The sequence below is a fragment of the Magnolia sinica genome, chromosome 1 (assembly GCF_029962835.1).
Source record: "Magnolia sinica isolate HGM2019 chromosome 1, MsV1, whole genome shotgun sequence".
NCBI classification, from domain to species: Eukaryota; Viridiplantae; Streptophyta; class Magnoliopsida; order Magnoliales; family Magnoliaceae; genus Magnolia; species Magnolia sinica.
The window spans coordinates 118675424-118692678 of NC_080573.1; the positions used below are offsets into that span (position 1 = coordinate 118675424).

Sequence of the window (17255 nt, forward strand, 5' to 3'; positions counted from 1 at the left end):
TTTAAAAATAACCAGATCTTCATCGGCGAGTAGTTAGAAATCAAACCAACCAAATCACCAAGAGAAGAAAAAAGGAGATCAATGTGGATATTCTCATACAACATAAACACAAATCTCTGTAGTTGCTAATGTTATCGAATTAAGCTTCATTAACCAAAATGTAGTATCATGAGAGTGATTGGGGGGCAAAAAAAGCCTAAGTAAACAACTTATCCATATAATTCATACACCCAAAAAACTCACCTTACACTTTCATCCCTTGATCTTTCTCATCATCCAAATCAACTGCCCCATCTCGACCATCCATCAGCTTAGCCACTACAGGTTCCTTCTGACCGCCTCTGCTCCCACTCACTGACCGCTGGTAAAAAACACCCCCCACAATTGTAAAAAACAAGCAGACCAAACCAACCGGGCTCGCATGCTTATCCCAAATCGCCACATTAATCGCAACCGTAAGGAACTTATTAACCACTCCAGTCACTGTAAACGCAGTTGCCGATATTGCCTTCCTCGCTGCGAACCCAAAAAAGCTAATCATCAGCCCAAAAACACAAGACAGTGCCACTGCAAAGATTGCACTGCGGTCCACCCAATTCCAGGAATTCGATCCAATGGCTGATAACACATCCTTGTACTCTCCACTTAAGACCCAAAACACAGGCGCCATCATCACAGATAACAAGTTGTTGTAAAACACAAAACCCCACGTACTCAAACCAAGATTCATTACAATGTGTTTGATGTAGACCATTTCCGTCGTAATTGTGATCAGATAAGCGACGGCCCACAAGTAGGCCGTCATAGTGAATGCCGAATCGGTGATCACATACCCAATCGCACCACCCAAGATGATCAACAGCGATAGGAATGTGAACTTCGATGGACAAGGCTGTTTACGGAACGTAGTATCGGCAATGGCAACGAGAATTGGCGTGAGCGATCGGAAGACGATGAATGTATCGACATTGGCGTAAGACAGGAGATTGGTATTGGCGAAGATAGCAAGATAGAACACAGTTGCAGCAGGGAGGAACTTCTTGGCTGTTTGGAAGGTGAAGGGCTCATGGTAGAGGAAGCTAAGCTTGCCTAGGATGAAAACGCCCACAGCTGAAGTTGAGTACTGTAGTGCAGTGAGAATGATGGGGTAGTTGAATTTGGTTATGGCCAGTTTGTTGATGATAGAGAGGAGGCTTGAGGAGAGAGCATAGCCCACGACTAGAGTGGTTGTGGTTGCTGTAGTGGTGGAGTGTTGGTGTTTGAGAGGAGTTTCAGGTTTTGGTGGTGGCATTGCTGTCGGTGGTTCTTACTATAGTGGAGATTGGGTGTGGTTGAAATATTTTGAAGTGTTTCTCTAGTAAGGATTGGATGGTAAAAAAACGGCATTAATAACAGAGAGAGATGCTACTCCATCTTCAAGTGCCAAACAGAAACGCATCAAACATGCCAACGTGGGGTATGCGTGCGGGATCCCATCCGTTCATTGGATGGAATCTACGGTGAGCGTTGATTATCCAAAAATAATGTCTGGCCCATTGATTAGGTGGGTGAAAAGAAAATTGATAACCAACGATCTGCGTTCAGCTTACATGTGTTTCTTGCTTGATGAGTGAACTGCATGAGTGGGACGGTGAGATGTACGTTCCAGATCCGATGTACGTATGAAGTGTTTGCCACGTGTGGTGCGTTGGTGTTTGGCACTTGAGATGAGGCGTTTGGAAATCGCATTCCACCGTCTGAAAAGCAGCGCATTGAAGAGCGCTCGCAGGGGCACCGAAGAGCAGAGGGATTTTATGACACGTGGCACGCATCTTTGCACAGTATACACGATTTTCAGTTCCGACAAGTGGGTCCCACGGATTTCCACGTCGGATGGACAATGTATCAAAATCTTTCCTTAAAATCCAAACGGATGGACGGTAAAAATAAAATAAAATCCAAACGGTCCACATTCACCTCAAATGGTCCTGTTAGTGGTCGAATGGATCTTCGAATCTAAGATGTTTTTGGAGATCGCTACATAGGTGGGACCAGCAGACCAATGGCCTGGATCACTGTAAAATGGAACCCACTTGTCAAGATCTCAAGCGTGTGTACAATATGCAAAGTGGCCGGACATGTATTATATAATTATCTGAAGGGCATCTCGTACGGTCGTAGCCCTCGAGGCAAAGAGTGGGTCTTTTTGACCTGGAGAGCCGGTTTGATGATTTGACCAGGGAGATTTAGGGCGTGTTTGATTTTCCGGTGAAAGGGTAAGTACCGTGTAAAAAAGTAATAATTATTTCCCATGCACTTCCAGCATACCTGATTTGACTGCTTACATTTTGACACGAAAGCTAATAATATTATGAAATATTTGTGGGTCCCAATGTGATGCATTTCGCGTATCCACACCGTTCATCCATTATTCCAGCTGAATTCATACCATGAGTAAAAAATTGAGGCATATCGAATACTCAATGGACCACGTCAAACAAAAAAGGGAATCGAATACTTACCGTTAAAAACTTTGTGAGGCCACTGTTTCTTTTGGCGTGGGCCATTAAGTGTTGGATCTGCTTCAATTTTTGTCTAATACTCTAAAATATTGTAATAAAGTAGATGGACGGAATGGATATATCATATGCATTACCTTGAAATTCAAAAATTAAAATTATCTATTTTGAACTAATTTCAAAGGCACAAATTTCTATGAATTTTCAGACGGTGGAATCGTAATAATAACCATTTTCCGTGGAGGCTAGTTTTAGTAAAGAAGTAGCTGTCGGTAAGAGTATAACTGTCCACGTGCATGTACACAGCTCCTGTACACGTGCATATGTGTAACTCATGCAAGCCTTCTAAATCGTGGGACCCATTGTGGGTGCGCCACCATCGATGCATTAAATCTAATGGATGATCCAAAATCTCGGATTAATAGCTAGAATATGTACGGTTAAAGGAAACACAATCAACGGTCCAAATTCAAAGAATAAATGACAATTAATCAGAGGCAAAGATCCTGCAATTAGTCTAATTTTCGGGTTTTGACCTATCTGAATTATGGGCCATGATGTGGACGTCTTGGTTAAGGTACATATGTACCCCATGGTAGTTATATTCATTACAAACGACTCCTTGATGTTGATTGCAGCCACTAATGTTCATATACTGAGATGTAAGATGTATTATGGAAAAAAAAATAAATCTGGCTGAGTAGGATGGATGGTACACATGCAGTTAGAAATTACATTGGTAACTTATAATTTATTTAATTTAAATTGGTGAAATTATGGATCACAGCATAGATGTATCATGAATCGAGAATTGGGCTTATTTGATTATCCGCCTATCTGTTGGTTAACATTTAGTGTACGGTTAAAATGGAAAAATCCAACGGTCCTGTTTCAACGAATAAGTGTTCAGGAAACAGAGTTTTGGGTTGTTCAAATGATCTGATTTTAGTAATGTAGAATGAAGAAAGTGAGAGAAATAATTTAACCGGTTTAAGTTGAGTTAGAATGCATGACATGCTTACAATTTCTTAGTGCCTGTATACCAACCGTCGTACACACTTCTTAAATAACTCCCAACTTCCACTCGACCAAAAAAAACTTAAATTACCAAGCTAGACTACTATTCTTACAAACGAATTTAAAAAGATGAAAATATCCCTGCTTTTTTCAGCTACTTTACCTTAACAAGCATAGGTATTTTCGTTAAAAAACCAATGTCCGTACCCTAAAAACACCATTTTGGTGAGTTAGCTTTCGAGCTACGAAAAAAAAAAAAAGGACATAGGCTATTGTGCTAATTTTTTCCGATCATTGGGTACGGAGATTCGGTAGTGGCCCCTCTAGTACAAGTCAGTACTGGTTGGTGCTCTATGATCCCCGCCATGATGCGTGTGTTTTATCCACACCGTCCATCCATTTTTCTAGATCATTTTAGTATGTGAGAAAAGAAATTATGCAGATCCAAATCTCAGGTGGACCACACCACAAGAAATGATAGTAATTGAACGCATGTCCTTAAAAACCTCTTGGGGATCACGAAAGTTTTGGATCAAGTTGATATTTGTTTTTTTACCTTCATCCAAATCTATGGTGAGCTAATGAACAGGTTTGAAACATTATAATGGGTCTTGTGAAGTTTTCAATGTTGGACGTTCAGTCACCACAAATTTTTGTGGTGTGGTCCACCTAAGATTTTGATATGCCTCGGGCTTATTCCCTAAGGGGTTGTTTCGCGTATGGTATTGGGAAGGATTAGGTGGGATGGGATTAAAAAACCATAATTATTATATATGGCAGGGATTGTCCCCTATTACCAAGGGATAAGCTTAATTTCATGCTACGTTTGTAATACGGTGGTCCATTGAATACATATACCTACCATCATTTGAAACTATTGAGAATAACACATATGTGTTATATCCAAACCGTTCATCTGTTTTGTAACCTCATTTTATGGCATGGGCCTAAAAATGAGGCAGATCCAAAGCTTATGTGGCCCCAAAGAAGTTTTCAACAATAGTTATTCAATCCTCGCTGCTTTCAACGGTGGGGTCCACCTTATCTATAGATCTACTTGATTTTTTGACCCATGCTCTATAATGATCTCGAAAAATGGGTAGAAGGTGTGGATATAGCCCACACATCATGGTAGGACCTACACAACTTGCTAACATTGACTAGGATTGGCACAGGACCCAATGTAATTCTATCTAATCTAATTCCAGGCTTTTCCATTCTTCCCAGACATTGAGTGGAATTGGCATAGGACCAAATGCAATTCCATCCGACCTAATCCCATGCGCCAAACGCCTCGTAAGCGCATAGTATTGAGAAGGATTTAGTAGGATGGGATTAAAAAAATATATATAATTATTACATATATGGCAGGGATTGTCCAGAGATTGTCCCCTGTTACCATGGATAAGCTTAATTCCTTGCTATATTTGTAATACGATGGTACATTGAATGGATATACCCACCATCATTTGAAACTATTGAGAATAACACATATGCGTTATATCCAACCTGTTCATCTGTTTTATAACCTCATTTTATGGCATGGGCTTAAAAATGAGGGAAATCCAAAACTTATGTGGCCCCAAAGAAGTTTTCAACGGTAGGTATTCAATCCCCGCTACTTTCTATGGTGGGGTCTACTTAGCTTTAGATCTACTTGATTTTTTGGCCCATGCTCAAAAATGATCTTGAAAAATGGGTGGACAGTGTGGATATATCCCACACACCATAGTGGGACCTACACAACTTGCTAACATTGAGTGGAATTGGCACAAGACCCAATGCAATTCCATCTAATCTAATTCCAAGCTTTTCCCGTCTTCCCAAACATTGAGTGGAATTGGCACGGGACCAAATGCAATTACATCCCACCTAATGCCATCTAATACCATGCCCCAAAGGCAGCGCTGAAAAAATAGTAGACGTCCTAATAAAACAAATGCATCATAGCATGCCCATGGAGCACTAATCAACATGGACCAGTACTGACCTTAGCTACAGAGGGGTTAGCCATACGTTGCCTAATGAAATCCCACCACGTTGGGTCATCATGCAATTTACGGCTAATTTTGTCTACGCGGCCCCCATTCAGTTATTTGGACCATTCATGTAACTGTCCATTAAAAGTACACATGAAATAGGATACCATGGTTACACACGGATATTTTAAATTAGGTTAATCTCTAATCTTTATAATCTTTATAGTCTTATAAAAAGACATATCATATACTCCCACCTGATGGTTTTACTGAGTTAATTTATACCATGTATTAAATTTCAAAGTGACCAAGTGCCGAACATCACACTATACAACAGTTTCTAACTAATGTTAATTTCCATGGAATCTAGTGAACAATCATGATTCTTTTACTAGAATTGCAAAATAGATACATACGTGACTTATTAATTAGAAAACCATAAATTGAAACTAAGATTACCCAGTTATCTTGAGCCATGACGGAAAAGATGTAGGACGTCTTTAAAAAAAAGACTTTGAGGATGAATGACTTTGGTCATCTCTCATACATCAATACTCCTGCATCCTTAAATATATTGACGTCTTTGGATCATCTTCTTTTAATTTCTTCAGTATGTGTTAGATGCTGAAACTTCTTAATGAACACAGAAGAAACCTGAGAATAAATCAAACACACATTAGAAAACGAAAAAAAAAAAAAAGCAATCATAGACAACACAAAGATTATAATTTACATGAAAAATTCTTGCAGAAAAAAAAACTATGGCACAAAGCAACAATCGATCCACTATGAACAATGAACTACAAGAAATATAACAACTTATGAAATAAAAAAACCCTAGCTTTTCTCCTTTAAAATCCTAGAAATCGTATAGGCTTTCATCGTTCTACTGTAATCATGTTTAGGAGACCCATTATATATTCCCGTACAAGATTAAGAATAAAACTCATACTTTCTAAAAAACTTACACATTCTGTTTGGTTACACCTTCGGTCAACCGAGATAGTAAAAGAGTCAATCATTCAATCGAAACAGACCTCGGTCGATCGGGAACATCACAATGTGCCTCAGTCGACCTAACTATACTGCACCAGATTAAAGGCACTCAATCAACAATGTCTATAGTAGCTTTAATCCTCTAGCTCCACTGCGCCAAGTTGCTATCGCCAACTTTAATCATCTTCAAATATCGTTATCATCGCTTCTCGTGCACACTCCGTCTTTTTTTTTGGCCAAGCTTAGAAAAGTCAAGCAAAACTTGAACTTCTTTACAGGAACAACCTTCATAAGCATGTTCGTTGGATTCACACTTATGTGAATCTTCTCAAGAGTAACACTTCATTTCTCTAGCATCTGTCAGATAAAGTGATGACAAATATCAATGTGTTTAGTATGGGAATGGTACATCAAGTTCTTTACTAAATTGATCATGCTGTCACTATCATAATGTACAAGCACAACTTCCTGCTGAAGTCCTAACTCATTCATCATCCCTTTCAATCAAACATTTTCCTTAAATGCTTCTTTCATTACCATATATTCAACTTCGATTGTGAAAAGTACAACCACAGACTGAAGTCTCGACATCCAACTGATAGCTCACCTGCTAACACAAACGAGTAATTGGAAGTCGACCTTCTAGTGTCCATATTCCCTACATAATCTGCATTCACATAGCTTGTACAAAAAGTCCATTTCATTAAGTGTAACTCCCTGAAATTCGGGGGTCAAGCATAACTCAGCTCCGGAGTTTCAAAACATCACTTATGCAACATATTGAATGATGGATGTATGTTGTCTGTATGAGTACATAAAACATGGAGTAGATTAAGCCAAACTGCAAACATAATTCAGGGATAAGTGAAGAACGCAAGCGGAAGACTTAAAGAAATATAAGTGTACATGTGTAAATCCCTGAAATACTTATACATACCAGGTCATACTTACAAGTGTTACTATCAAAATTACAAGTATTAAATGATAGTATGTAATCCCAAAAGAAATTCCAGAATCCCACGCATCAGAACAAGGCTCACTAGAACCCGTCTGAAAACTACATGAAAGAAAATGCAGCCTCATCATCATTGATCTCCGGCTTTGCCTCAGAGGTCGCATCAACATCTGCAACTAAGACAGAGTCTGGTGGGTGTTTAAATACCGCCCCAGAACGTGGGAGTGAGTGATCAACTCAGTGGAACAATAAAGCCAAGGTTAACATGTTATCAATTCAATCAAGCAGTAATGATAAAGCAGAATAATCAAACATGTCTTAAGTACTCTTGTTAGTGCAATGATGTATGTAGAATGATGCATGCCCTCGCGCGTACACCCTCAGCGTCTTCATCTTACGTTACGCATGACATCGCCTCAAAGTGCGCCACCTCTTCCAGGCACATGCAAATGCGGTGCATGAACATGATTACCAAGTTATTATTAGTCATTTTCATACAGGAGGATTGGGAAGCTAAGGTACCTTCCTTATATCAACGTCCAAACAATGATCCATTCTAGGGTCGTCAGTCCTAGACATCTCAGACGATCATATGGTTTTAGGTCGTTGCAAAGGGCTCGTCACCAATCAATGCACACCTATCAACTTTCATTACTACAATAAGGCTCGTCACCTCAATGCGGTATCCAGGTATGCTCGAGGTCACTACAAAGGGCTCGTCACCAATCAATGTAGGCCGACAGCACGAATATAGTGTCCCATACCACCATAATCGGCTCACAAGTTTGGTTCTCACTGGTCACTACGGGGATGCTCGTCACCCCAGCGTAGGCCGACAGCTCAACCACGGTGTCCCATACCACCATGTCCGGCTCATAAGTCTTAGCGGATCAAGGTACAATGGTTAATAGGATCTGCACTGGTAAGTTTGGTACCTTAGATTCAAGCAATAGCGTCCATACTTGGTGAACACACATCGGACAATCGAGTTACTTGACGAACTCGACTAGCACGAGCGCACGTTGGGTTGAACGACATAGAGTGCGCAAACACTCCGTGTGGCCAAACCACTGCCGACAACTCTAATACGACTCGGGTTCGTTTAATCACGTCCTACGTGGCGAAAGCAACTTCAGCCACGATCTCAAGGCCGATTACCGATCTCTTGGACTAATTCATAGTCCCAAACACATTCCACTACAACAGATATTTATATCAACAATTTAGAATAGTAATGGAACAACAACTCAAATCATATGGTATGTAAGCATTTGAAGAATATCAACTTAATATGGATTTTCATATAAGTAATACTTGAAAGTTAAACAACAAGGAAAATGACTTGCATGTAGGAAATCATACACATCAATAGGAGTGTTGAGAATCTCTCAATGCCCGCAGTTAAGTTAATATATTACACTTTAAGCCATTGAGACATTTCTACAAACATTTAGAATACATAGTTCAACATACATGACGTATGTTGAAATACACGTATTTAGACAATTCCTTTTGCCAATGAGTTGTCACACATACATCTAACACAAATACATGACAAATAATCATGGCAATCACATGTTCATATTTTATACATATACGGTACTTCCTACATACACATAGAATACACAAATCTCAATATAACACATGCATATCAGGAACGCAAAATAAACATAACATTTAGCATGTGAAATCTCATCCATAACAAGAATAAACCATTCACTGGCATTGAAAGCTTTGAAAACCATAACCTATACGATTAAAGTCGGCACCTTAAACCAGAAATAGAACACCGAACTGATTCAGATGATATGTCTTCGTCAACGGCGACATGATAACCTAAAGCAAGAATAGAAATGAGTTGCAACACATATAAACTATTCTAAGCTCTAAAAAAAATTAGGGTTAGGTTAACTTACCCGAGAATGAACTTCGAATCGCCGGAAAAATGATTCAAAAGTGGTGGTTTAAGGATGAAGAAGAACAGGAAAGAATCTAAGATGATTCACCAACTTCTCTCTCACTTTCTCTCTCTTTTCCTTTCTCTTTCTTAGCTAGGGTTAGGAAATTCGTATGGAAAAGAGAGCTAGGGTTTTAAGATCTATATATAGGCCTAACATTAATGGAAATAACCCCAGGGCCAAGGTATACTTAGGTTATAACCAAAATAGGCCTCTCTCGATCCAACGGAACATTTTCGATGGGCCTTTTTCCACGAGAGGTCAGACTTAAGCTCACTGACCATGGATCTAGGTCAGACTGAGTTTTCGTACCGATCGGATCTACAGATCAGCCGTGGCGGACCACACTCAATTCAACGGTCACCAAAACTCGATCAGGTCCACAAGCACAAAGACATGCCTGGCCACCTTCCTTGATCCGAGGGTGAAATTGGGTCAGAATCCAACAGTCAGATTGCTTAAAATCGTCGCGCAAGCGACACGACTCAGATTTCATAAAAGTACATTTAATTTCCACCGTTCTCACACTCTTCACTCCGGACTCAATTAAATCGACCCAGAACATCATCTGGACTTAATTTTTGAGGTGATGGCCAAGTCCAACATGATGACCAATACAGCCTAAGATCATCGCTATCGGACTTACGACGCGCGGTCCAGGTCCGATCCAAAACTTCTAAAAATTTTCAAGAGCAACTGGATTTAGCGATGAATCCCAGATTTCAGAGTAACCTAGCGCTAATGATTCTACAGGTTTTGAGTCATGCATATCAAATTTAAAGTGATTAATGCTAATTCCACAAGCAATCGAGTTAAGCGCTAATTACCCCAATTAACTACTAAGGAAAATAGAGGTAGAACTCGGGTCTTGGCACAAAATTTTCTGGGTCATTACATCAAGCATCGCTACCATCTACTTCTTGGTATCTCTATCTTCAAGTGTTTCCTAAAAAGTAGATGGATTCTCCTCATCAGTAATGAGAAAAAAATACAACATTTGAGTCATTCCTATATCTCAATGGTACCCTACGATCTCTTGGTAGATTTGTCCTCATGGGTGGTGGCACCACTTCTTCTTGTACCTCTATCTGGCGCTAAGCTTCATTAAGTGTTTCACCTTTATTTGTTTCAACATCAATCGGTTTTTTTTCGTTTCTTTCTGTTCATCCTTCTGAAACAAGGAACGTTTATCAAACTTGACGTCACAACTAAATATGAATTTTCGTGAAACCCGGTCATACAATCTGTATCCTTTCACCCCATTACCATAGAAAAAAAAGTACACATCTTCTCCCTTTGGTCTAACTTATCTCTCTCGATTAATAATACATGAGAGTAAGCATCACAAGGAAATATATGTAACCCCGAGTAATTAACTTCCTGATCACTCCATACTTACTTTGAAAATTTATAATCAATAGGTGTAGACGAAGATCGATTCACTAAATAACAAGTCGTATTGATAGCCTCACCCCATAACTCCTTACCCAACCTAACATTACTCAACATACTTTGAGTCCTTTCTAAAAGTATCTGATCCATACACTTAGCCACACAATTTTACTCTGGTGTGTACCTCACTGTTTTGTGCCTCACTATCCCCTCATTCCTACAATATTGATTAAACTCTCTAAAAGTAAATTTTTCGTCGTTGTCTATCCTCAAAATTTTTACCTTTTGCCCTGTCTGTTTTTCAACCATTGCCTTTCACATATTGAAAATGATGAAAATATCGGATTTGTCTTTTATGAAATAAACCAAAATATTTATAGAAAAGTCATCAATGAATGTGACAAAGAATGAAGATCCTCCTTCAGAAACAATGGGCGATGGCCCCACATTTTCGAATGCACATATTCAAACTGACATTTACTAACACGTTTTCTAGTCTTAAATGATAACCTTGATTATTTCTCGTATAGACAATGCTTATGTTGAGCGTCAAATATTACATATTAGACCCTGGTTTTTGCTTGGAATTACGAGCATGATACTGTTTAACGCCCGATCTTAACCGTGTTTGTGATGCAGGGTGTAATTGCGAGCACATGACCGAAAAGGATGCTAAAAGCATAGAATTAATGCTCAGAATTCATGAAGGCAAGGGACGGACTCCATGGGACCAAAATCAACGGATTTACATGCCAGGGATCTGAGAAGATCAAGCCGTTCATGTTAAAAAGGCCTGAAATTGGTCCAGAATGCAAGATCACAGGGTTCCCGCCATCAGATTGACACGAGACTTCATACATGGGATGTGAGCCATAAATCAACCATACATATTAAATTTAAACCATTGAAGATCTCGGGAAGTGGGCTAACGGACAGATCAGCCCATAGATCTGTGAATTGGGGCCCACCTGATATCTGGATCTGCCTCAATGTTGGTCTCAACTCATTAAATGAGCTGACAAAGCAAATGAGTGGAGCGGATTTCTTATGAGCATCAACGTGGGACCCACTTTGAGGAGTGGGGGTGCATACTAGCTGTGCACTTTCAGTGCACCGAACCGATGGAATCGGTTAGCGAACGCTGTCTCTGTTTTGAGAACGGAAATTGCGTCAGCGTCTGCTGACCGATTCCATCAGTTAGGTGCACTGAAAGTGCACAGCTAGTATGCACCCCCACTCCTCAAAGTGGGTCCCACGTTGATGCTCATAAGAAATCCGCTCCACTCATTTGCTTTGTCAGCTCATTTAATGAGTTGAGACCAACATTCTAATTATCTTGCCACAGGTTCCATACCGACACATTGGACTGCGCAAGATAAGAAGAAATTTTTCACCAAGGTGCGCAACTTCTTCTGGGATGATCCATACTTGTTTAAATATTGCCCAGACCAAATCTTGAGGAGATGTGTGTCAGACGATGAGCATCAGAGTGTCATCTCCTTCTGTCACTCATAGGCCTATAGTGGTCACTTTTCTGTAAAAAATACCACGGTAAAAATTCTGTAGTGTGGCTTCTATTGGCCCACTATGTTCAGGGACACTCATGAATTTTGTAGAGCTTGTGAGTGTGAGGCACGTATCTTATACCGTACCATTCCGTAAGCTTCTGCGGTCCTCCCGGTCGAATTCCGGCGACTCGCGACATGTAAATAGCATTTGCGTGCATCTCTGAGTCGTATCTCGTATTCCAGAGTTAGCTCAACTCGAGACTTGCACCTTAACGACCACACCGTCGTCGCGATTCCGATGCCGCGTCTCGCGTGCCGGTGCGATACCCAGGCCAGGAGTTGTGGGCCTGAGAATAGATCGAGGAAACACCGTGGGAATCGTGTGCGCCGTTTCCAAAAAGATTCCTGGTTGAGAGAATGGAATCTCTACCCATACTCTCTCTTTCCACCAAGTCAACCAAGACATTACCTCTCCCATACCTTTTATGCCAACAAGGCAATGCTACCCATACCCTATCTCATCTCATGCCCAAAAAGTCAATTAGCCCCATCCCTCACCCATACACTCCATGTCATCTATCCTTACAACTTTCATCACTCCTTCATTTCTCTCTTCACCCCATTCAAGCAACTCCCAAGAGAGCCAACGTCCATGGCTTCCAAAGAGATTAAAGAGTTATGTATGGCCCACCTTCTACCCCTCTCATCTCCCATCTCCACCTTTCAAATTTCATCATCCACCCTTAAAGAATAAGCTAAGGAGTTCAAGGAGCTAAAGAAAAAGATCGATCGGTGGGTGATTTTAGATTTTTGTATTTCATTCATTTGTTTGATTTAAGGGTCCATATATGTGGGACTCACCTTGATGTATGCTTAAGTTTAAGAGGGGCCTATAGTGGCGGGGCCCCTCCGATATTGCCGATGTCTCTCTCCCTCTCCCTCTCTCTTTCTATGATCTTGGCCACCTATGATGTGTGTATTTCATCTATGTCATCTACCAGTGGACTCCATCTATGTGGGACATACCATGATGTTTATATGCCATCCCAACCGTCCATAGGGGGGCCCACGTTGAGGTGGCTAACAGTGGGGATGGCTGCTAGTGAAGTGTGATCTGATGAGGGCCCACCTAGCTCCATAGCACAGGTGGCAGGCCGAGTGAAGGATGCCTCGTTGTAACACTGGAGATCTTGGTATTGATCCCTGTGGTGGTGGCTAACTTGGAGTGTGTACTGACAGGAGAGTACTGGTGTGAGTGTCGACTGGTCGTGGGGTCCATGGGACCCATCCACTCCCTCCATCCGTCTACTTTGGTGGGCCACACCATGATGCATGTGTTTTATCCAAACCATCCACTACCCTGGACAGTGGGGCCACATCCTTGTGGGGCCCATTTTCCACACCCAAATCCATAGCCCAACTGGTAAACTGAGTGAAAGACACCTCGTTTCAATGTGGGACCCACGTCCCATGGCTCAGGTGGTAGACAGAGTGAAGGATACCTCGTTTCAACGCTGAGGTATGGGCATTAATTACCACGCAGGTGGCAGGGAGGTGTGTGTGACGGTGGAGTACATGGGACCTATGCGCGAAGTCCGTCTAGTTTGGTGGGCCACACCACCGTGTATATCCGAGCCGTCCACTGTCCATGGACGGTGGGACCCACCCCACGTGTGGGGACACCATGATAAGTTGATATATGTGTATGTCCAGGCCGTCCAGGGCCTGGACGTTGTGTATATAATATAATATATTAATATATTATATTGTATTATATTAACATATAATATAATATAATACATATTATATTATATTATAATATAATATTAGGAATATATATTACAAATATATATGAGGGTGGGCCCTGCGTGGGACCCACCTCTGCCCTCTCCTTAATGTGTAAAGCTGCACTAGCAGCAGAGATACATATATATTAAAATACATACCTTGTATATATTTAAGGGTGGGCCAGCAGCAGCTGAATGCTTGTACACGGCAACTATTTTGCTGCTATGCACGGCAGCAAATGTACCCCACTGCTAGCTGCTGTACACGGCGACAAGTTCCATGGTCCCACCTATTCTATCCATGCCGTTTATCTATGGGACCCACCATAATACATGTGTTGTACCCAAACAGTCCAACCATTTGTGAGATCATTTTATGGCATGGAGTAAATGAGTGAGTTTAAAGATCAAGTGAACCCCACCATTTACAATAATAATGGGGTACAGTAGCATCCACTGTTTAAAGCTTCTTGGGAGCCATAGTGGTTCCCGCCCAAGCTGATATTTGATTCTCACTTCACCTATCTCTATGCTAACTTATGAATAGGTTGGATCTCCCAAAATGCATTGGATTCGGCCCATTAGTGCGGCCCATTGGTGCAGCCCACTTGATGTATATGAGACCCATGTGTAGGGCCCACCTGTGATGTATATTATGCCCATGTGTAGGGCCCACCTATTGTGTAATTGAAGCCCACGGGTTGTGGCCCGTTGTGATGTGTTCGAGGCCCATGGGCAAGGCATGATGTGATGTGTTTATGGCCATATGATGAGGCCCATTGAGATGTATTTCCAGCCCATTCGACTCGGCCCATTGATTCGGCCCACCTGATGTATTCGAGGCCTATGGGCGAGGCCCAATGTGACATATATGTGGCCCATGAGTGAGGCCCTTTGTGATGTGTATTCAGCCCTTGAGTTAGGCCCATGGTGATGTACATGAGGCCCTTGTGGGCCCACCATATGTTTGGCTCTATGAGGGCCACTCCTTGGGAGCAATGTTGGTTAAATGTCCACATTGATGGGCAATGATGGTTGGATGTCCTCATTGTGACCTTCCCTTAGGCCTTATTTAGCCCATTCTTGTCGATCCGATTGTCATGACCGATTTGCCGACTCTGATTATTGATCGATCCCGATTACCGATTCTGATTTGTCGACTCTGATTATCGATCGATCCTATTGTCGTGACCGATTTGCCGATTCTGATTATCGATCGATCCGATTGTCGTGACCGATTTGCCGACTCTGATTATTGATCGATCCCAATTACCAATTCTGATTTGTCGACTCTGATTTTCAATCGATCCGACCAATTTGCCGATTTCGATTATTGATCGATCCGATTGTTGTGACCGATTTGCCGACTCTGATTATTGATCTATCTCGATTACCGACTCTGATTTGTCGACTCTGATTATCGATCGATCCGATTGTCGTGACCGATTTGTCGATTCTGATTATTGATCGATTCGATTGTTGTGACCGATTTGCCGACTCTAATTATTGATCGATCCCGATTACCGACTCTGATTTGTCGACTCTGATTATCGATCGATCCGATTGTCGTGACCGATTTGCCGATTCTGATTATTGATCGATCCGATTGTCGTGACCGATTTACCGACTCTGATTATTGATCGATTCGATTGTCGTGACCGATTTGCCGACTCTGATTATTGATCGATCCCGATTACCGATTCTGATTTGTCGACTCTGATTATCAATCGATCCGACCAATTTGCCGATTCCGATTATTGATCGATCCGATTGTTGTGACCGATTTACCGATTTCGATCGACGTGACCGATTTACCGATTCTGATTATCGATCAATTTCAATTATCGTGACCGATTTGCCGATTCTGATTATCGATCGTTCCCGATTGACGTGACCGATTTGCCGATTCTGATTATCGATCGATCCCGATTGACATGGCCGATTTGTCGATTCTGATTGTTGATCAATTTCGATTATCGTAACCGATTGCCGATCCCGATTGTCATGGCTGATGGCCAATTTCGATTATCGAGGCTGATTACTGATCGAGGCCAATTGTTGATTTCGATTATCGTGGCTGATTGCCGATTCCGATTATCAAGGCCAATATGATGTGTATCCGGCCGTGTTTAAGGCCCATTGTGATGTGTATCCGGCCCGTGTTTAAGGTCCATTGTGATGTGTATCCAGCCCATATTTAAGGCCCAATGTGATGTATATTGAGGCTTAGGTGATGAGGCCCATTGTGATGCATTTGGGGGCCAGGCGAAGGAGCCCATTGTGATGTATGTTAGGCCCATGAGCAGGGCCTGCCTGTTGTGTATATGTGTCCCTTGAGTAAGACCCATTGTGTTGTATATCAGGCCTTTGTGTGAGGCCGTGGGCCCATTATATGTTTGGCCCTATGTGGGTCATTCCTTGAGGGTAATGTTGGTTAAACGTCCATATTGTCGAGGTCGGTTGTCGATGCCGGTTGTTGATACCAGTTATGAATATGTGACAGCATAGCATCATGATACATGCCCATATGCATCATCTGCATGTTTGTTATGAGATGTGGTTGATCATTGCATATGTCATTGAGCATGTTGTTATGAGACTCCCTGATAGGCGGAGGTTATCTCACATGAGCACGCATTATGTGCAGGATTGGTGCATGACTGGATTGTATGACTCATGCATCTCGCATTATGATTACTGTACGCCCTAGCGACATCAGGGCCGTAGCCTCCACAGACATATCGTGGATAGCCAAATGGGACACTGAAAATTTTTGGTTCTAGCATACGGGCGCCATAGATGTCCCTGGGTGAAAATTCCTAAACTTCCGTGGCCAGGAGACGCCCCAACATCGAGACCGAGTGGATACATGAGCGCCCGAGTGCCGAATACCAGGAGGCCGCGTCTCCCACTGTGTCGTGGTCGGTTGGGAGGGGGTGTGGCCTTACCCACCCGAGGGTAGGGGCAATACTAGGTTGAGTTTGACCAGCTCGTGAATGGCTCTGCTATCGACGTGCCGGATAGATATTGGCAGACTATTGGCCAGGCAGATAGTGAGGTTTCTTACGCTCACTTGGACTGTGCTGCTAAGAGAGAGACTGCCATTTGGAGTGTACTAAACCCCGGTGATGATCCCAGAGATGAACTGTATTGATATGTGGATTT

The 17255-nt window shown here is 41.9% G+C and overlaps 1 protein-coding gene across 1 annotated transcript; it reads right to left on the reverse strand.

The window, feature by feature from the left end:
• Positions 1-117: 117 nt before the first annotated feature.
• On the reverse strand, positions 118-1349 carry LOC131255607 (GDP-fucose transporter 1-like). The gene has a single exon (XM_058256358.1). The coding sequence runs from the start codon at positions 1289-1291 to the stop codon at positions 245-247; it is 1047 nt and encodes a 348-aa protein (XP_058112341.1). The 5' UTR covers positions 1292-1349; the 3' UTR covers positions 118-244.
• Positions 1350-17255: the final 15906 nt, after the last annotated feature.